This window comes from Bufo gargarizans, chromosome 1, assembly GCF_014858855.1.
Source record: "Bufo gargarizans isolate SCDJY-AF-19 chromosome 1, ASM1485885v1, whole genome shotgun sequence".
NCBI classification, from domain to species: domain Eukaryota; kingdom Metazoa; phylum Chordata; class Amphibia; order Anura; family Bufonidae; genus Bufo; species Bufo gargarizans.
The window spans coordinates 34,152,007-34,173,427 of record NC_058080.1 but is presented as its reverse complement, the minus strand read 5'-3'; the positions used below and the strand labels follow the sequence as shown (position 1 = coordinate 34,173,427).

The following is a 21,421-nucleotide window of genomic DNA, read 5'->3' as shown; positions in this document are numbered from 1 at the left end:
ATTAAAGGGTTCTATATACCTGCTTCACAAAATACTGATTAAGGTGTTTGATATAACTGCTTCCACCAAATACTGATTAAGGCCTGCGAGATACCTGCTTCCATAAAACAGTGATTAAGGGGTGTGATATACCTGTTTCCACCAAATACTGATTAAGGGGTTTGATATACCTGCTTCCATAAAATACTGATTAAGGAGTTTAAACGCCTCCGGACCGCCTAACACAGGATCGCGGTCCGGAGGTGGCAGTCTCAGGCAGAGTCACTCATATATGCTTTATCTCGCGAGACGCGAGAGGGCGCGCACAGCCGGCCCGCGCATGCGCATCGCGGGCCGGCAAAAGTTCGAGGGGGATTGCATCATTAGCCTGCCAGCCAATGATCATCGCTGGCAGGCTGATGATTTTTTTAAAAACGAATCACAGGCCATTTAACACCTTATATTTATAAATATAAGGTGATAAATGGCTGCTGTGCTCCTCTGCTTATTCTTTTGGTCGGTTGGTCTCAGCAGAGGAGCACAGTTCACAGTGAGTACACCAAACACTTCACTTAGCCCCCAGATCACCCTCCATCACCCCAATTAACCTCTTGATCGCCTCTGTAAATCACCTAGTGAAAGGGGAAAAAGTGATCAGTGTAAACTGTCACTTTTTTTTTTTTACTAGTATTGACGGTTAGGTTTAGGATAGTTTAGGCCCCTTTGTTAGGCAGTTAGCATCGGTTAGCGCCCATCCCACCACACCGCAGTCACTGATTCGCTGATTAGCGTATCGCTAATCAGCATTTGTACTTTTATAGTATCTGTAAGTGATCAAAACTGATCACAGTCAGATCTATAATAGAATTAGTGTCACCTTAGTTCGCCCTCCACCCAAAACGCAGTGTTTTGCCCGATCAGGCCTGATCGGTCGCCCACACGTGCGTTCACCCTGCCGCAGTGACAAAAAATTATTTTTTGGGGATCACTGCACAATCACTTTACAAGCGCTGCGGCGATAAAAAAAATCTGTTTTGATATTTTTTATCAATCGCAGCGGCCTCCGGTACTTTGCTAGCCTCCCATTTGTAAGACAGGCTTGCTTTTTTTCTTGGGCAGTCTCAGTGAATACCCCCTGAATTTAGTAGTCCAAATGTAAAACAAGGGGTATTCTTCTGAAGAGGCTTACAGGATTCTGACCCAGTCGGATCTGACGAATCTAGCGGGTCAGAATATGAACCTGTAGAAAGCAGTGGCAGTCTGACTCAAAGTTTGGACGAGGAGGTCCCTGATACCACCAGGCGTACCCGGCCCCGTGTTGCTAGACCACAGGTTGCGCAGGATCCGCTTCAAGGGCAGCAGAGTGGGGCTGGCGCTGTCGGATTACGTGGTGAGGCATACACCAGCAGTGCAGCCCACCCTGGACCTAGTACCAGCACTTCCGTACAACATGGTGAAGTGGCGAGCACCAGAAGGGCAGTTGAAGCTGGTACGGTGGCACGTGCAATAGTTACCCCGTCGCACCCACCGCACAGACAGGCCCGTAGACCCCCTAGAATCCCTGAGGTGCTGGCAAACCCTGATTGGCAGTCCCCAACTTCAGCCGCACCATTAGTTCCCCCTTTCACAGCCCAGTCTGGAGTTCGGGTTGAGACAGCTCAGATCGGTTCGGCCCTAGGATTTTTTGAGCTGTTCTTGACTGCGGAGCTCTTGGACATAGTCGTGGCAGAAACAAATCGGTATGCCACTCAATTTATAGCCGCCAACCCGGGAAGCTATTATGCCCAGCCTTTCCGGTAAAAACCCGTCCAAGTTTCTGAATTAAAACATTTTCTGGGCCTTCTCCTCAACATGGGTCTAACCAAAAAGCATGAATTGCGGTCATATTGGTCCACGAACTCAATTCATCACATGCCCATGTTCTCTGCTGCCATGTCCAGGGCACGATTTGAGGCCATCTTGCGTTTCCTGCACTTTAGCGATAACACCACATCCCCTCCCAGAGGCCACCCAGCTTTTGACCGGCTCCACAAAATTCGGCCCCTCATAGACCACTTCAACCAGAAATTTGCAGATTTGTATACCCCTGAGCAAAACATCTGCGTAGACGAGTCCCTTATACATTTTACCGGGCGCCTTGGCTTCAAACAATACATCCCAAGCAAACGCGCCCGGTATGGGGTCAAATTGTATAAGCTCTGTGAAAGGGCCACAGGCTATACCCACAAATTCCGGATCTATGAGGGTAAAGATCAGACCCTGGAGCCGGTCTGTTGCCCTGACTACCTGGGGAGCAGTGGGAAGACAGTCTGGGACTTGGTGTCACCCTTATTTGGCAAGGGGTACCATCTTTATGTGGACAATTTCTACACAAGTGTGCCCCCTTTAGGCATTTGTTCCTAGAACAGATTGGCTGCTGTGGCACCGCACGACCTAGTCGCAGGTGCTTCCCCCAATGGCTCGTTACCACCCGTCTTGCAAGGGGGGAGAGGGCTGCCTTGTGTAACGAAGAACTGCTCGCGGTGAAATGGAGAGACAAGCGTGACGTTTACATGCTCTCCTCCATTCACGCAGACACGAAAATACAAATTGAACGAGCAACCAGTGTCATTGAAAACCCCCTCTGTGTCCACAACTATAATTCGCTCATGGGAGGGGTGGACTTCAATGGCCAGATGTTGGCTCTGTATTTAGTTTCCGGACGCACCCGACGCTGGTATAAGAAGGTGTCTGTATATTTAATTCAATTGGCTGCATATAATAGTTTTGTTCTCTACAGTAAGGCTGGGAGAACAGGATCCTTCCTCAAATTTCAGGAAGAGATCATCGAGAACCTCCTGTATCCAGGAGGTTCCGTGGCCCCATCCACCAGTGTAGTGAGCCGTCTACACGAGCAACATTTCCCCAGTGTCGTTTCCGGTGCCACAGCCCAAACGTCACCCCGAAAAAGATGTTGTGTCTGTAGCAGGAGTGGAATAAGGCGTGACACCCGCTATTTCTGTCCTGACTGTCCTGACCACCCTGCCCTATGCTTTGGAGAGTGTTTCCGGAAGTACCACACACAGGTACACCTAGCATAGGGATCACATCTCACAGGACAGGCACATAGGGCTATTAGGGCCTATTCACACAGAGCTGCTGAAAACCTCTCCTTTCACCTGGGACAAAGTGCATAACGCACTTCACCACATCTTTGGGCGATTTGCGCTTTGCACATTGTCCCATGGGGAAGGAGAGGTTTGTCCTATAAAGGTAAAAAAAATAAAAAATCACCAGTGAGCAAAAAAGTTAACGTTATGTTCAAAAAGTTAAATAAAGTTTATATGTTCTGTTCAAAAGTTATTATAAAGTTAATAAATTTATTGCGTTGCGGCCTGGTTTTTTCTTTTTTCTTTTGTTTTTTGTACCTTCCAGGTGGACCAACCGATCGACTAGCTGCAGCACTGATGTGCATTCTGACAGAAGCATTGCGCTGCTGTCAGATTACACAAAAGTCGGTGTATGCGGCGCTGCAAGACGAGATTTCTCCTCTGCAGTAAAAGATACGTTTGCCGAGGCATATGAGCTGAGGAGGCGGCGGTGTTCATATGCTTTGGCAAACACTTTGTATATATATATAAAAAATAAATAAAATCCCGGCAATGATGTATTCATCCACATCGATTGATGTGAATGGAGAAATCGGGTTTGCCAGGGCATACGAGCTAAGTGGGTATGGATGTTGGGCGGAGCTCCTATGTCCGGGCAGACGCCTTTCCCCTCCTATTTTTTTTTTGGCAAAGATTTTTCATCCACATTGATCGATGCGAATGAAGAAATCTGTGCCGTTCATTTTTCCTTTCAGCCCAGAGGCTAAACAAAAAAAAAAATCTCATTACCCGTAGGCTCAATATAAGGAGAATAGCAGAAACTCCTAATGCTGGCCATACATGTAATGATTGCGGAGACCCTCAAATGCCAGGGCAGTACAAACACCCCACAAATGACCCCATTTTGGAAAGAAGACACCCCAAGGTATTCGCTGAGGGGCATATTAAGTCCATGAAAGATTGACATTTTTGTCTCAAGTTAGCGGAAAGGGAGACTTTTTGAGAAAAATTTTTTTTTTATAATTTCCGCTAACTTGTGCCAAAAAAAATAAAAAATTCTATGAACTCGGCATGCCCCTCATTGAATAACTCGGGGTGTCTTCTTTCCAAAATGGGGTCACATGTGGGGTATTTATACTGCCCTGGCTTTTTAGGGGCCCAAAAGCGTGAGAAGAAGTCTGGGATCCAAATGTCTAAAAATGCCCTCCTAAAGGAATTTGGGCCGCTTTGCGCATCTAGGCTGCAAAAAGGTTTCACACATGTGGTATCGCCGTACTCAGGAGAAGTTGGGGAATGTGTTTTGGGGTGTCATTTTACATATACCCATGCTGGGTGAGATAAATATCTTGGTCAAATGCCAACTTTGTATAAAAAAATGGGAAAAGTTGTCTTTTGCCGAGATATTTCTCTCACCCAGCATGGGTATATGTAAAAAGACACCCCAAAACACATTGCCCTACTTCTTCTGAGTACAGCGATACCACATGTGTGACACTTTTTTGCAGCCTAGGTGGGCAAAGGGGCCCACATTCCAAAGAGCACCTTTAGGATTTCACAGGCCATTTTTTACAGATTTTGATTTCAAACTACTTTTCACGCATCTGGGCCCCTGAAATGCCAGGGCAGTATAACTACACCACAAGTGACCCCATTTTGGAAAGAAGACACCCCAAGGTATTTCATGATGGGCATAGTGAGTTCATGGAAGTTTTTATTTTTTGTCACAAGTTAGTAGAATATGAGACTTTGTAAGGGATAAAATAAAATAAATCATCATTTTCCGCTAACTTGTGACAAAAAATAAAAAGTTCTATGAACTCACTATGCCCATCAGTGAATACCTTAGGGTGTCGACTTTCCGAAATGGGGTCATTTGTGGGGTTTTTCTACTGTCTGGGCATTGTAGAACCTCAGGAAACATGCCAGGTGCTCAGAAAGTCAGAGCTGCTGCAAAAAGCGGAAATTCACATTTTTGTACCATAGTTTGTAAATGCTATAACTTTTACCCAAACCATTTTTTTTTACCCAAACATTTTTTTTTATTAAAGACATGTAGAACAATAAATTTTGCGAAAAATTTACATATGGATGTTGTTTTTTTTTTAAAGATTTTACAACTGAAAGTGAAAAATGTCATTTTTTGGCAAAAATGTAGTTAAATTTTGATTAATAACAAAAAAAGTAAAAATGTCAGCAGCAATGAAATACCACCAAATGAAAGCTCTATTAGTGAGAAGAAAAGGAGGTAAAATTCATTTGGGTGGTAAGTTGCATGACCGAGCAATAAACCGTGAAAGTAGTGTAGTGCAGAAGTGTAAAAAGTGGTCTGGTCATTAAGGGGGTTTAAGCTAGGGGGGCTGAGGGGGTTAAACAGATGAAATATACCCGTGCGAAGCCGGCTCCTTCTGCTGGTCTCTTATCTATTGTATATATAAAAATGAGTCTCTGTCTGTCTGTTTGTTCTTTATGCACGACCAAATTTGGTGAAGGTTTTATACCGGGTCTCAGCTCTCTAGGACATTCCTTTTCTAAGATATTCTTAAAAAAATGCTAATATGGCACCAAGCCTGAAGGTCATTCAGTTTCGACATGCACACAGTTTTACACCAGGTGTCCTTAACAACCCAGTCATTTATTTTCACTGCTGTAGGTCACCTTTAAATAGGCAGGGCGCTGTGGATGACACTGTTTAGGAGGCGGAGTGCTGTGGAGGTCACAGTAAAGGGGATGATCCGCTATGGAGGTTAGTGTTAAGGGGCAGAATGCTGTAGAGGTCACTGCTAAGGGGGCAGGTTGTTGTGGAAACCACTGTTAAGGTGTTAAGGAGACGGGGTACTGTGGAGATCACTAATAAAGGAGCGGCCGCTGTGGAGGACACTGTCAAGGGGGCAGGGGAATGTGGAGGTCACTATTAAACGGGATGCTGCTGTGGGGGTCACGTTTAAGGCAGCGGGGTACTGTGGCAGTCTCTCTCAAAAGGGTGGGTTATGTGGAAATCACTGTTAAGGAGACAGGGTACTGTGGAAGTCACTAATAAAGGGGCGGCTGCTGTGAAGGTCACTATTAAAGGGGCGTCCACTGTGGATGTTACTGCTAAGGGGGCAGGCCACTATGTGGGTCACTGTTAAAGGGATGGGCACTGTGGAGGTCACTATTAAGGGGGAAGCTGTGGAGGTGATCACTTTTAAGGCAGTGGGGTACTGTGCAGTCACTGTTAAAGGGCAAGCACTGTGGATGATCAGTGTTAAGGGTCAGGCACTGTGTTGATCACTGTTAAAGTGGCGGGCGCTGTGGAGATCTCTGTTAAGGGGCAGGAAACAGTGGAGGTCACAGATAAGGGGACCGTATCTAATGGAGGTCAGAGTTAAGGGGCGGGGTACTGTACAGGTCACTGTTAAGAGCGACGCCTGTCATCTGCATGTCATACTGACTCCCAGTATTATTTCACTACCACAGCAGACTCCCTATGCGTGTTACTGCAAGGCACAGTGTTCTACACCGCTATACAGGCACAGTGTTCTACACCGCTATACAGGCACAGTGTTCTACACCGCTATACAGGCACAGTGTTCTACACCGCTATACAGGCACAGTGTTCTACACCGCTATACAGGCACAGTGTTCTACACCGCTATACAGGCACAGTGTTCTACACCGCTATACAGGCACAGTGTTCTACACCGCTATACAGGCACAGTGTTCTACACCGCTATACAGGCACAGTGTTCTACACCGCTATACAGGCACAGTGTACTACACCGCTATACCGGCACAGTGTTCTACACCACTATACAGGCACAGTGTTCTACACCGCTATACAGGCACAGTGTTCTACACCGCTATACAGGCACAGTGTTCTACACCGCTATACAGGCACAGTGTTCTACACCGCTATACAGGCACAGTGTTCTACACCGCTATACAGGCACAGTGTTCTACACCGCTATACAGGCACAGTGTTCTACACCGCTATACAGGCACAGTGTTCTACACCACTATACAGGCACAGTGTTCTACACCTCTATACAGGCACAGTGTTCTACACTGCTATACAGGCACAGTGTTCTACACCGCTATACAGACACAGTGTTCTACACCGCTATACAGGCACAGTGTTCTACACCGCTATACAGGCACAGTGTTCTACACCGCTATACAGGCACAGTGTTCTACACCGCTATACAGGCACAGTGCTCTACACCGCTATACAGGCACAGTGCTCTACACCCCTATAAAGGCTCTCTGCAGCCAGGAAATTACCTTTTTTTTTTTAACGCAATTTGCCATGAGTATATTCTTATTGATCCAAATTTTTCTCAAAAAATATGGCAAACCGGTGAATTGAATTTTTTGATAATTTTCTCATCTCCAGTTGGGGGGGTGTACCTGCACATACTGACAATGGCAGCACTGAGTGGACAGAATCAAACTGTGCAGGGACACACCCCAATCTGGTTACCACCTCTGTGAAAAGTCCTCTTTATATCTTTGGGAAAAGGGGGGTTGTGAGAAGCCTGTTCAAAAATTTGCTGTTGGTCTCAGCAGTCAGTTCTAGTTATGAAACAGGGCATCCCCCTACCTTCTGCCCCCCTGATTGGCTGATGAGGTTGTCTTTTAGGCTCTGAACCAATCAGGGAAAACCCTCCCCCCACTTACTCCCAGTGTCATGTAATCTTCTTACTCTCTTGTGGTTTCCCTGCCGATATTAAAATGGTGCTGGGCGTCCGAAACAAATGACAAAAGCTTCAAATTTGTTTGATGGACAAATTATTGTGAAGTTTTTTAACAGAGACACTACCACTCCGACATTCCTGTTGCTAGCCTGTTTGCCTCTATTGCATTGGTTTGCACCACCAACTGTACCATCAGCAGCAAAATCTGGTATGTTCATGTACTGTGCCTGGCTCAACAGCAGGTGGCAGTGTATCTGGCAGAGAGTACCTTTATATAGAATGGAACTGCCCATTACATTCTCCCCCTTTTTGGGCAGAAGTGGGCTAGTCCTGCTTCCTACCAATGGAAGGGTTCCAGGAAGATATAGTTAGTTGTGAGTTGGAAAGGGACCAGAGCTTGGGCATTGAGGGGAGTGTTTCCACCTCCTGCGGCAGGATTCTTCCAGGGGAAGCAGCTTGTAAAGCACCACGACCCCTTGCAGTTGATAGAGTATTACTAGGGGGTCAACAGCCAAAGGCACCCCACTCAGCGTTACCAGAACCTCTAGAAAGTCCAGTAACCCGACTGAAGCCAGAGATTAGCACAGCAGCAGAGAGAGAAAGCAAAGTAATCATATCCACCTGCCAGTTAACCCTTAGATTGCTGGAGCCTAGAGAAGGATCAAGTATTGTTTGGATGTCACAAATTTATTCAAGTAAAACTATTGAACTTTACCAAGTCTGGACTCTTACTCCACCAACTACAACTCCTTTCTTGCTATGGAGCCTATCCCTAGGGAGCGATAGTATCCAGGTAGGAGCACAGTGACACAAACTATTAGGGACACAACATACCAATCGGCCTTCGTGAACACTAGGACCCGATCGTCCCCAGGGTGGCGGCACGCTGCAAATGCTGCACCCACTATTCTGCTACCCATACAATGATGAGGGTGGACAGTCCATAATCACATACATAGTATAACACTTCTTACCTCCTTTGTCTGTTTCCATGTTATTGACTGGGTGTTTATGTGAAGTTGTTCTCCACTGACGGCCCATGGTGTAAAATTTCCTACTTCTACCTTACGGACATCCATCTGTGTGGTCTTATTTATAATTATCCAGTTTATTATCTCATATGGATGTACAGCTTCTCCTTCTTCATTAAAGTAATATGAAGGTTTCATTGGATCCAGTGGATTCTTCATCCCTTGTATGTAGCGCTGTAACCTCCGCGTGTAATGTCTGACTCTGGTCATTGAGTTTTCTCCATATTGGTCTCTTATAAATGAGAACATTTCATGTAGAGCTTTTGCCAGGACTTCTACTGCATAATACAGTCGCGGAGAGACCCCTGACGAGAGGTAATTCCTCAGACTTGGCATAGTTTCTGTTTTAGTCTCATTATTCTCTATATCAGTATAATTATTTGTAATGAAGGAATCTTTATCTCCAGTTCCTGCTATTATATCTGATATTGTCCACATAGGCTCATCATGGTATATATTGGGGAGTTTCCTGTAATTTCTCAGCAAATCTTCCTCTCCCGGAAAAGTCTGTGATGAAAATTCAACTGCTAGACTTCCATTCAGTTCTGGGTACTGATATTCTGTAATGAAGTAACTGGAAGCCCAGGATGGTGGAAGGATAAGGATTTTGTCTATAGATACAGATGGATGGAAAATTAGTAAGTCACCTCCATTGACAGATAAGGTCCCACACATTATAATGATATTGATTTGTGGATTCTTCATAACTTGTAAAATCCGCTCATTGTCGTTGACATTCTGCTGTGTAAGTTTTATGGTGAAGGCGGCACAGATCCCGTGCTCTCTCATGTACTTTGTCAGTATTTGCAGTTCATTCTCTCCGGTATCATCATCCGACACTAAAATCCCAACCCAGGTCCAGCCAAAGTGCTCCAACAGTTTGGTGACGACCATATTGTGGATGTGGTGATTCTGGACAGTTCTGAAGACATGTGGATAGAGGAACCTATCGGATAACGAGTGTTCGGTGGCTCCATAGCTGATCTGCAGGACACAGGAGAAAAGAGTTTCATGTAGAACATTTTATATTCAATTATTTAGTAGGAAAGTCAAGAGAAAACTTCCAATAAGACCTGGACTGAACGACTACATGAATGTGAGGTACAGAAAACTTCTCTCTTTGAGATTCAGAAATGATTTTCTCATAGGGTCACATGGTGTACTCTAACGTCAGACATGATGTTCTCAGCCCGAAGAGTCCACTGGTCATATGATGTAAAATTTGCTTCAATCTGAATATATTTGCAGCAAATTGCGATAAAAACAGCAATTTCTGGGCAGCAGAGATCCTGCAAAGTGGTGTAGAACACTTTGCCTGTATAGTGGTGTAGAACACTGTGCCTGTATAGTGGTGTAGAGCACTGTGCCTGTATAGAGGTGTAGAACACTGTCCCTGTATAGTGGTGTAGAACACTGTGCCTGTATAGTAGTGTAGAACACTGTGCCTGAATAGCGGTGTAGAACACTGTGCCTGTATAGTGGTGTAGAACACTGTGCCTGTATAGTAGTGTAGAACACTGTGCCTGAATAGCGGTGTAGAACACTGTGCCTGTATAGCGGTGTAGAACACTGTGCCTGTATAGCGGTGTAGAACACTGTGCCTGTATAGCGGTGTAGAACACTGTGCCTGTATAGCGGTGTAGAACACTGTGCCTGTATAGCGGTGTAGAACACTGTGCCTGTATAGCGGTGTAGAACACTGTGCCTGTATAGTGGTGTAGAACACTTTGCCTGTATAGTGGTGTAGAACACTGTGCCTGTATAGTGGTGTAGAGCACTGTGCCTGTATAGAGGTGTAGAACACTGTCCCTGTATAGTGGTGTAGAACACTGTGCCTGTATAGTAGTGTAGAACACTGTGCCTGAATAGCGGTGTAGAACACTGTGCCTGTATAGCGGTGTAGAACACTGTGCCTGTATAGTGGTGTAGAACACTGTGCCTGTATAGCGGTGTAGAACACTGTGCCTGTATAGCGGTGTAGAACACTGTGCCTGTATAGCGGTGTAGAACACTGTGCCTGTATAGCGGTGTAGAACACTGTGCCTGTATAGTGGTGTAGAACACTGTGCCTGTATAGTGGTGTAGAACACTGTGCCTGTATAGCGGTGTAGAACACTGTGCCTGTATAGCGGTGTAGAACACTGTGCCTGTATAGTGGTGTAGAACACTGTGCCTGTATAGCGGTGTAGAACACTGTGCCTGTATAGCGGTGTAGAACACTGTGCCTGTATAGCGGTGTAGAACACTGTGCCTGTATAGTGGTGTAGAGCACTGAGCCTGTATAGTGGTATAGAACACTTTTCCTGTATAGTGGTGTGGAGCACTGTGCCTGTATAGCGGTGTAGAACACTGTGCCTGTATAGCGGTGTAGAACACTGTGCCTGTATAGCGGTGTAGAACACTGTGCCTGTATAGCGGTGTAGAACACTGTGCCTGTATAGGGGTGTAGAACACTGTGCCTGTAAAGCGGTGTAGAACACTGTGCCTGTATAGCGGTGTAGAACACTGTGCCTGTATAGTGGTGTAGAACACTGTGCCTGTATAGTGGTGTAGAACACTGTGCCTGTATAGCGGTGTAGAACACTGTGCCTGAATAGCGGTGTAGAACATTGTGCCTGTATAGTGGTGTAGAACACTGTGCCTGTATAGCGGTGTAGAACAGTGTGCCTGTATAGCGGTGTAGAACACTGTGCCTGTATAGCGGTGTAGAACACTGTGCCTGTATAGCGGTGTAGAACACTGTGCCTGTATAGCGGTGTAGAACACTGTGCCTGTATAGCGGTGTAGAGCACTGTGCCTGTATAGCGGTGTAGAACACTGTGCCTGTATAGCGGTGTAGAACAGTGTGCCTGTATAGCGGTGTAGAACACTGTGCCTGTATAGCGGTGTAGAACACTGTGCCTGTATAGCGGTGTAGAACACTGTGCCTGTATAGCGGTGTAGAACACTGTGCCTGTATAGCGGTGTAGAACACTGTGCCTGTATAGCGGTGTAGAACACTGTGTCTGTATAGCGGTGTAGAACACTGTGCCTGTATAGTGGTGTAGAACACTGTGCCTGTATAGCGGTGTAGAACAGTGTGCCTGTATAGCGGTGTAGAACACTGTGCCTGTATAGCGGTGTAGAACACTGTGCCTGTATAGCGGTGTAGAACACTGTGCCTGTATAGTGGTGTAGAACACTGTGCCTGTATAGCGGTGTAGAACACTGTGCCTGTATAGCGGTGTAGAACACTGTGCCTGTATAGCGGTGTAGAACACTGTGCCTGTATAGCGGTGTAGAACACTGTGCCTGTATAGTGGTGTAGAACACTGTTAAGTGCTGTTCATTTATCTGTTATTTTCTGTTTGCTGGATCCCAGGTGACCCTGACTCCTTCCGTGTCTGGTGTAGGGAGCCGGTGGTCGTGTCCCCTCACTATTGTAGGGTGTTCAGGTGTTATATAGTCGAGGTACACTTGAGTTGGACGGCACTCCTGAAAAAATCTTTTTTGCACGGTGCTCAGTGGTAATGTGAGATAATGAATATTAAAGGAGACCACGGCACTCGTTTTTTCGTATGTAAGAAAATTATTTTTATATTTTCATATTTTCATTTCATGATTTTCATTTCATTTCATGATATTATTCCAAAATTTCATTGTTTTAAAGCATCCAGGAATGCAAAAGACTTGGCCAACGTTTAACGTTTCGGTCCTTGTATGGGACCTTGATCACGGCCTGGAGTAAAATACAATGTAATATGTCAAGAGACATTATATATAATAAGATAGTATATGTTACATCATTGTTCATGGTATATATTACAAGTATGTCAAAAATAGTCAGCTCTCATATCACTTGGGAGCACAGAGGATGACAAGTAAGTATACTGTCATATTATATAGGTATCATCTATAGTAAAGTTGCATATAATTGGGGACAGTAGTATGATAATAGAGCTACACGTTGTTGAGTACAGTTAAGTACAACATTAGGCGGCAAAATTGAAAATAGGAAAAAGGAAGAGAAAACAAGAAAAAGCAAGACAAAAATACAAGACAAAAATACATGAAGGAGCTGGAGTCCACAAGCAATAAGGCGATAGTGTATCATGCGAAATTCATGGTTGACAATGGCAAAGTTGAGCCGACAATATGGCAGTATGGCAGAGCTTCTCTGGGGTGACAAGACCTGTAGGGTATTGCAGAGGTTAAGTAATGGTATACAGACATGTAGATATATATAAATAGAAAAGTAGAGCCTCCGATAAGATGCTAGGTAAGGGTCAGGGTCACATCCCATAGGGACATATTGTCGGGGTTTGCCACAGGAGAGTAGAATAGATGGAGCGTCCATTACCTTTGTCCGTGTTGCATGTTGCCTGCTGTGGGATGCGCTGGTGTAGGCAGCGCTAGTGCCATATTTAAGTGTGTCAGCCGGTGTGGGCTGGCGTCCTGCGCACGCCTCCGGCTCCGTCGCACACATGCCGCAGCCGCGCGCGGGCGGATGACGTCACTGCGGCGGCCGCGCCGGCGCGCATGCGCAGTAGGCCCGCCGAGACCTGTGCTGGCAAAGTAGTACTGGCATAAGATGTATGGGGATTTGTACACTAACGGAGGCATCAGTGGCTTGCCGCAAAGGCCCATTTAGACTATAACAATGCAGGCAGAAGTAAATGTAGGCAGAGGTAAATATATCAAACCAGGGTATTAAGATAATAATAGTGGCTATAATAATGGCTATTAGTAATGGCCAAAGAAAGGAACGGTCAGTCTAAATGAAATTCTATAACCAGTATGATATAGATATAGTATAGTTAGCTATGGATTACATCTTATGTTCTATACGGCTATAAGGAAAAATTCTACATCTTTTGTTCTATACGGCTATAAGGAAAAGATACTCTATGACTATATTATCGTATACTACCTGGTTGGGATGGACTTTAAGAGTCATTTTGTCTGTGGGAGGTAAAGAAAAATAAGTATTAGTAAATATCATTAATAAATGTCACATTATAAACAGAGGTCATTTATATCAGATATGAAAAGGAAAAGATAAGTATAGGATATTGAATGTCCAGTTGTATTAGACTTGCCACACATATAGTAATGTCAATCTGAGAAAAGTTTATCATGATGTGCAAAAATCAAAGTCCCGATTCATACCGTTTGGAAAAAGGGTATTAAGTTCAAATATCCAGAATGATTCGCGTTCTTTTAGGCGCGCGATCCGGTTACCGCCTCGTCGTCCTGTCGGTATTTGTTCCAGTATTTGGAATCGGAGTTGGCTAATTTGGTGTTTTGCAAGGGAAAAGTGATGTGGGATGGGTTGTTCAGTTCTGTTACATCGGATATCGGATTTATGTTTGGAAATTCGGTCGCGTATGTTTTGTGTAGTCTCCCCCACATAGGCCAGGCCGCATGGGCATTTGATTAGATACACTACAAATGAGGAGCTGCATGTAAAAAGTTTTTTGAATGGTAGATTTTGCCCGAACGGGGATGTGTTATACGATTCCCTTTGATAACGTTGGTGCACTGTGCACAGTGGAGGCATGGGTATGTACCTGTTTTTTTCGGGGCTAGGGTGGTTTGTTGTGGTGTGGCTTTGAGGGGACCGATGTCGGCATGTACTAATTTATCTCTCAAATTATTTGGTCTCTTGTAGCACATTCGGAAGGGATGTTTGAATTCGGCGACTTCGGGGTAGGATTGTTGGAGTAGAGGCCAGTGTTTTTTGACAATAGACTGAATCTTTGGAATGAATGGATGGTACGTCACTACCAAGGGCACTCGTGGTGGGGAGATAGTTTTAGGTGGTGTAGAAGCTGCGGATGTGGCCAGAACCAATTCCTTAGTGAGTAGGGAAGTGGGGTAACCCCTGTCTTTGAATTTATTGGACATTTCGGTGAGTCGCTGTTCTTTCATAGTGGGATTTCCTACGATCCTGGTTACTCTTTTGAATTGTGAGCGTGGTAGGGATTTTTTGGTGTTTTTTGGGTGACAGCTGGAAAAATGTAGTAATGTATTTCGGTCAGTGGATTTAGTATACAAATCTGTTGTGAGAGTACCTACCTCGGTTTTCAGGACTACTGTGTCTAAGAAGCTGATGGATAGCGTATCTGTGTGGGAGGTGAATGTTAGGTCAGGGTCCTGGCTATTGATATACTTGGTGAATTCCGTAAATGAATTTATATCGCCATGCCAGATGCAAAAAATGTCATCGATGTATCGGTGCCAAGTTTTGGCATAGGTCAAGAAAAGGGGGTTGGTGTAGACCAAATCTTCTTCAAATTTGGCCATAAAAGCATTGGCATACGGTGGCGCCACGTTGGCCCCCATAGCCGTACCCCGCTGTTGTACATAGAAGTCGTCGCCAAACATAAAATAATTGTTCTCTAGTACAAATCTGAGTAGGTCCGTGCAGAACCTTTGTGTATCTGGGGAGTAGTCGGAGGTGGTTAAGAGAGCTTCGACGGCCTGAATGCCTTTGTTATGTGAGATGGAGGTATAAAGACTGTTGACATCGAGTGTTATCAGAAGATCCTCAGGAGTGATGTTAGTGGTATTTAAGATGATGGATAGAAAATGTGATGTGTCGAGAATAAAAGAGTGTGTCCTTTTTACCAATGGTGTCAGTATTTTTTCTAGAAAAATTGACAGGGGAGAGAGTATAGAGTCAGTGGAGGCTACAATAGGCCTGCCTGGTGGGTTGGACATGTTTTTGTGTATTTTGGGTAGTGTGTAAAGTACTGGGGTAACTGGATTCTCGTTATTGAGAAATGTGTATGTAGCCTTATCAATAGTGCCTAATTAGAGGTGGTGGTCAAGAAAATTTGTAATTTCTTTTTTAATGCAGAAGAGTGGGTTGAGTGTAACTTTTTTGTATGTACTAGCATCGGTCAGTTGTCGTCTGATCTCAGCTATATAAGCTGTGGTATCCATTACCACAATTGCTCCTCCTTTGTCTGCCGGTTTGATGGTTATGGATTTGTCATCTTGGAGAATTTTGAGGGCCATGTGTTCCTCACTTTTCTACAACAATCAATCAAAGAATCACAAGAAAAACTAACGGCCATTGAAACCCAATTAGTCTCGACAATCTCAACTGACGAATGGTCCGAACTCAAGAAAAAGACCGAAAATATCCTAGAGGAACACCGAAAATTCCTGGAGAATACCAAAAGAAATAAATTTATTCGTGACTCGGAAGAATACCACCTAAAGAAGATCTATCGTTGGCAATAGCAAAGTACCTCCAAGGGCTCCGACTACTCTTTCCCAGGATACGCATCCTCCTCTTCAGGCAGCGACAGACCAAACAATTACCGCAACCAACGTTTTTTTCACCGACGTGGATACCGAACGGGGAGAAGAAGACCCGCCACATACGCCGAGGACGAGGCTCCCACCGATCACAACCAGACAGGCATCCAGACCCGCTCCCAGGTAGGAACATAATTGTAAATATTTCCTCACGCACACTATCCCCGGCAGAATTCAATACACTTTCAAAAGGCCTATCATTCTGCCCCTATGGCAACCTACGTCGTTTCACACTTGAACAGGAACTCCAAAGATTCTACAGATCTATACGCCTAAAAGCACATTTCTCCACACAGCCACTAACACCACTAACAACTTCAATACCTAGCACCACCACAGAACTTACTCTAAAATCCCTAAATCTAAGCAATAAAAGTAAATACATGCCCCCTAAACATTATCATGCTGCTGAAACTTTTATTAACCTTGTACAGAATGATATTACTAAGAACATAAATGATCTAAAAACAGGAGCTCTACATATCCCACAAAACCTGAAAAGTGAGGAACACATGGCCCTCAAAATTCTCCAAGATGACAAATCCATAACCATCAAACCGGCAGACAAAGGAGGAGCAATTGTGGTAATGGATACCACAGCTTATATAGCTGAGATCAGACGACAACTGACCGATGCTAGTACATACAAAAAAGTTACACTCAACCCACTCTTCCGCATTAAAAAAGAAATTACTAATTTTCTTGACCACCACCTCCAATTAGGCACTATTGATAAGGCTACATACACATTTCTCAATAACGAGAATCCAGTTACCCCAGTACTTTACACACTACCCAAAATACACAAAAACATGTCCAACCCACCAGGCAGGCCTATTGTAGCCTCCACTGACTCTATACTCTCTCCCCTGTCAATTTTTCTAGAAAAAATACTGACACCATTGGTAAAAAGGACACGCTCTTTTATTCTCGACACATCACATTTTCTATCCATCATCTTAAATACCACTAACATCACTCCTGAGGATCTTCTGATAACACTCGATGTCAACAGTCTTTATACCTCCATCTCACATAACAAAGGCATTCAGGCCGTCGAAGCTCTCTTAACCACCTCCGACTACTCCCCAGATACACAAAGGTTCTGCACGGACCTACTCAGATTTGTACTAGAGAACAATTATTTTATGTTTGGCGACGACTTCTATGTACAACAGCGGGGTACGGCTATGGGGGCCAACGTGGCGCCACCGTATGCCAATGCTTTTATGGCCAAATTTGAAGAAGATTTGGTCTACACCAACCCCCTTTTCTTTTCTTTTTTTTTTTTTTTTTTTTTTTTTTTCTCTCAACTCTTTTATTGAGCAAAATATCAGGTACAGAAATAAAGCATCAAGAAAATATAGATGATCACATGTCAGCTTCAAAGTATAACTGTACCGTAAAGTACAATGTATCTTCAATGAGCATTGCATCAATAAAAAGGGGGGGGGGGGAGAAAGAGGGAAACAAAGTAAACAGTAAACCAAAAACAAATGGTCACAAGTTTGTACCTATATGAGGCAAGGCGTATAGATATTTTACTCTATGGTAATAAATCTAAAGTCAAGAGATAAGATAAATAAGGCTAGACTCTTAGTCTGAGGCGGTTTGGCGGTGGAACTCCAGCAGCTGCGGATCATATGGCTATGGTGCTATTGTAAGTGGGTATTTGTCTCGCGTAGTACCCCAACCGACCCTACAAAATAGGGGGGGGGGGTGTTGCAGGAACTTTAGGGATTGTATCCCCTGAAGGATTTCCATTCCCTCCACACTTTTTCAAAGTTGTGATGAGATCGCTCTTCCCAGGAGGAAATCTCCTCTAGTCTATAGATCTGGTCAATCCTGAGAAACCATAGTTCCCAAGATGGGAGATCTTGAGAGAGCCACACAGTTGGGATCAAAAGCTTGGCCGCACTTAGTAGGTATTTAAATAGTTTTAATTTGGGAGAATGAGGGGCCTTGGGAAAGAGGTTTAGAAGGGCAGATTCGGGTGAAGCCGGGTAGCTGGATCCACATATCTGGTTGCTTTGCCTGAAAATGTTTTCCCACCAGGAGAGAATTTTTGGACAGCTCCACCAGATGTGGAAGTATGAACCCCTATCCAACGAGCACCTCCAGCACACGTCCAGAGCCGAAGCAGAGTACAAACATGTTTTGTCAGGGGTTTTATACCACCTAGAGATTATTTTGTAGCTATTCTCTTGAATCCTCACGCATCTGGAAGCAATATGAGGGGAGATAAATATTCTCTGGATTTCATCTCCCTGGAGGGTCCTATGTAGGTCTTTCTCCCACAAGCGGATAAAAGCCGGAGTTAGTGAAGCAGGAGGGTCTCTTAGTTTTTTGTAAAGTTGGGAAATAATCTTACGAGGGGGTTGCGTCTGAGAAATTACGTTCTCGAACCACGTGAGGGGTCTAAGGAGGTTATTTAGTCCCCCATGTGAGGTCATGTACGTTCTGAGAAAATGTATTAAGTTACACCGTGAAGGGCTAATATCTAGAAGTTTGTGCATGTCATTTGTGGAGATTAGGGAGCCTTCATGGTATAAATCGATGATTTTCACAGTAGAGAATTTAATCTTGTGTGGGATACTGTCTCTAAGTTCTTGAGGAGTCAGATTAAAAACATCTCCCACAGTCAGAGTTGGGGAAGGAAAAGGTATACCCATAAGGGATCTCTGCAGAGCGTTCCATGCTTGAAAAGTAGCTTTCATAACCGGAGATATACCAGAGCGGGGAGGGGTAAAGGACGGTTTGCCGAGTAAAAAGGCTGAAAATGTTGAGCCAAGAAGGGATTGTTCCATTGTCACCCATGATTTGTGAGAAGGGGATCTCACCCAATCTACTACTCTCGCCAGCAGGACAGCTCTACCATATAATTCTGGGTCCGGAAGAGAGATGCCCCCTTTCTCTTTTGAGTAGGTTAAAGCTCTATATGCTATCCTAGCCCTCTTTCCAGACCAAATGAAAGTTCTAAATAGGTGGCGGAGAGAGGAATAGTAGGTAGTGGGTACCGGTATTGGAAGTGTTTGTTGAAGATATGTCAGTTTAGGTATGATCAGGGACATTAGTATATTCTTTCTCCCAAACCACAAGAGGATGGGGATATCTAAAGCTCCTAGCTCAGTTTTAATTTTCTGTAAAAGAGGGAGATAATTCAGGCTGAAAAATTGGCCGGGGTCTGTGCCGAGCTTGACACCTAAGAATGTTAAGTGTGGGGAGGACCAATTAAAAGGTGAGGTCTGGATCAATTCCCTCTTTAAGGCATTAGAGATACCAGTAGAGATTATGAGCGATTTGTTATGGTTGATCTTGAGGTTAGACAGACTGCCATAATTATCTAAATGGTTATAGATCTTAGGGAGGGCTATAGATGGATTGCGGATCATTATCAACATGTCATCCGCGAAAGCGGCTATTTTGTGTTGTTGGTCCCCTAGGGTGATACCTTGAACATCCTCATCTAACCTAATCGATTGTAATAAGGGTTCTAAGGATAAGACAAAGAGGAGGGGTGAGAGGGGACAACCTTGGCGCGTGCCATTACCTATCCGGAAAGGAGCTGACAAGGCATCATTAACTGAAATGGAGGCCGAGGCATTTAAGTACATGGCATGTATTGCTTTAATGAAGTGAGGAGGGAAATTGATTGCGTATAAAACTGAGTACATGAATGGCCAACTTACCCTATCAAAGGCCTTCTCAGCATCTGTGCTGAGAAGGACCAGGGGCAGAGCCCGTTTCTTGACATAATGAAGAATGTTAAGTACCCTAGCTGTATTATCTTTCCCCTCTCTATTTTTGATGAAACCTACCTGGTCTCTGTGTATCAAGTTAGGGAGAAGTTTAGCTAGTCTATTGGCGAGGAGCTTTGCTAAAAGCTTCAGATCTATGTTAAGTAAGGAGATGGGCCTGAAATTAGGGCAGAGCGTGTGATCCTTGCCCTCTTTAGGGATCACAGTTATATTTGCTCTGGTCATATCTCCGGTTAGAGGGACACCCTGCAGTGTTGCATTGAAAATAGGTAGAAGGTGCGGGATCAATATATCATGAAAAGTGTTGTAGTAGGGAGTGGGCAGACCGTCCGGGCCCGGACATTTTCCTTTTGGGGAATCTCTGATGACCTTTAGTAGTTCTTCCGGGGTAAAGGGGGCAGAAAGACGGAGTCTATCTGGGACCGTTAACTGCGGAAGATCGAGGCCTTTTAGGAAAGACATGTGGTCAGGGACAGCTTCAGGGATTGTATTAGCCTGGTTCGAAGGGTGTAGGTTATAGAGGGACTCATAGAAATCTCTAAAAAGGGAGGCTATTCGGTCTGGGTCAAAGGTCAAAGAACCTTCTGGGGTTCGCATTTTATGAACATAGTTGTTCAGTTTTCTCCTTTTGAGTCTTTGCATCATGAATTTGGATGCTTTATTCCCGTGGGCAAAAATCTTTTGTTGTGAGTGCAAATAATATTTTGCAGATGCCTCATTTAGGAGATTTTTAAGAGTGGCCCTACATATTGAAAGTTCCTTTAGATGTGTTTGGAGAAGCGAATTTTTATGGGCACCTTCAAGAGCTTTTATTTTCTCATGTAGATCATCGATCTGTTTCGACCTAATTTTTTTGATATGGGCTCCTATGCTTATGCAGTGACCCCTTATAAAGGCCTTATGGGCATCCCAGATTGTGTGCGGTGTCACGTCAGAGGTGCAATTAGTTTCAAAATAGCCTTCCAGAAGGGTTTTTAGACGAGCTTTGGTGTCAGGAAGGCCTAATAATTTTTCATTAAGGCGCCAATTTCTAGTGGGGCGACGATTTGGCGGGGACATAAAAGTGAGAGAGATGGGGGCATGATCTGAGATGGTGATTGTTCCGATCTCCGCCCCGGAACAGTGCTGGAGGTGCTCTCTAGACACAAATAAATGGTCTAGGTGTTGATATGAACCATGTACCTGGGAGAAGAATGTATAATCCCTTATATCTGGATGGAGCGTGCGCCACACATCTATCAGATGATTTCTAGCTAAGTTTTTTAGAATAGAACTGAGGGCTTTTTGGGATTGTGCTGATTTTTTCGAAGAGGAGTCTAGGAATGGGTTAAAAATTAAATTAAAATCTCCCCCGAGGAAGGTAAATCCCTCTCTGAATGCTTCCATTCTCTTTAAGATATCCCTTAGCCAATGTATTTGATTGGAGTTAGGAGCATAAATATTTATAAAAGTGTATAGATGCTGACCTATTGTACCTTTTATCATGATAAATCTACCTTCTGGGTCGCATATTTGATCCACTAGAAGGTAAGGAATTTTTTTGTGGAACCCAATGCTAACTCCCTTTGAGTTGGATGAGGGGG

The 21,421-nt window shown here is 44.3% G+C and overlaps 1 protein-coding gene across 1 annotated transcript in view; it reads right to left on the bottom strand.

Moving 5' to 3' along the window:
- Positions 1-20,480, bottom strand: part of LOC122924388 (vomeronasal type-2 receptor 26-like) — a gene marked incomplete at its 3' end in the record, with an annotated part of 67,709 nt that extends 47,229 nt beyond the window's left edge. The window contains exons 1-3 of the mRNA XM_044275422.1: positions 19,899-20,480; positions 19,770-19,826; positions 8,716-9,756 (exon numbers count right to left, since the gene is read on the bottom strand). Of these exons, the coding sequence (XP_044131357.1) occupies positions 8,716-9,756; positions 19,770-19,826; positions 19,899-20,480 (1,680 nt within the window). The remainder of the gene's footprint in view (positions 1-8,715; positions 9,757-19,769; positions 19,827-19,898) is intronic.
- Positions 20,481-21,421: the final 941 nt, after the last annotated feature.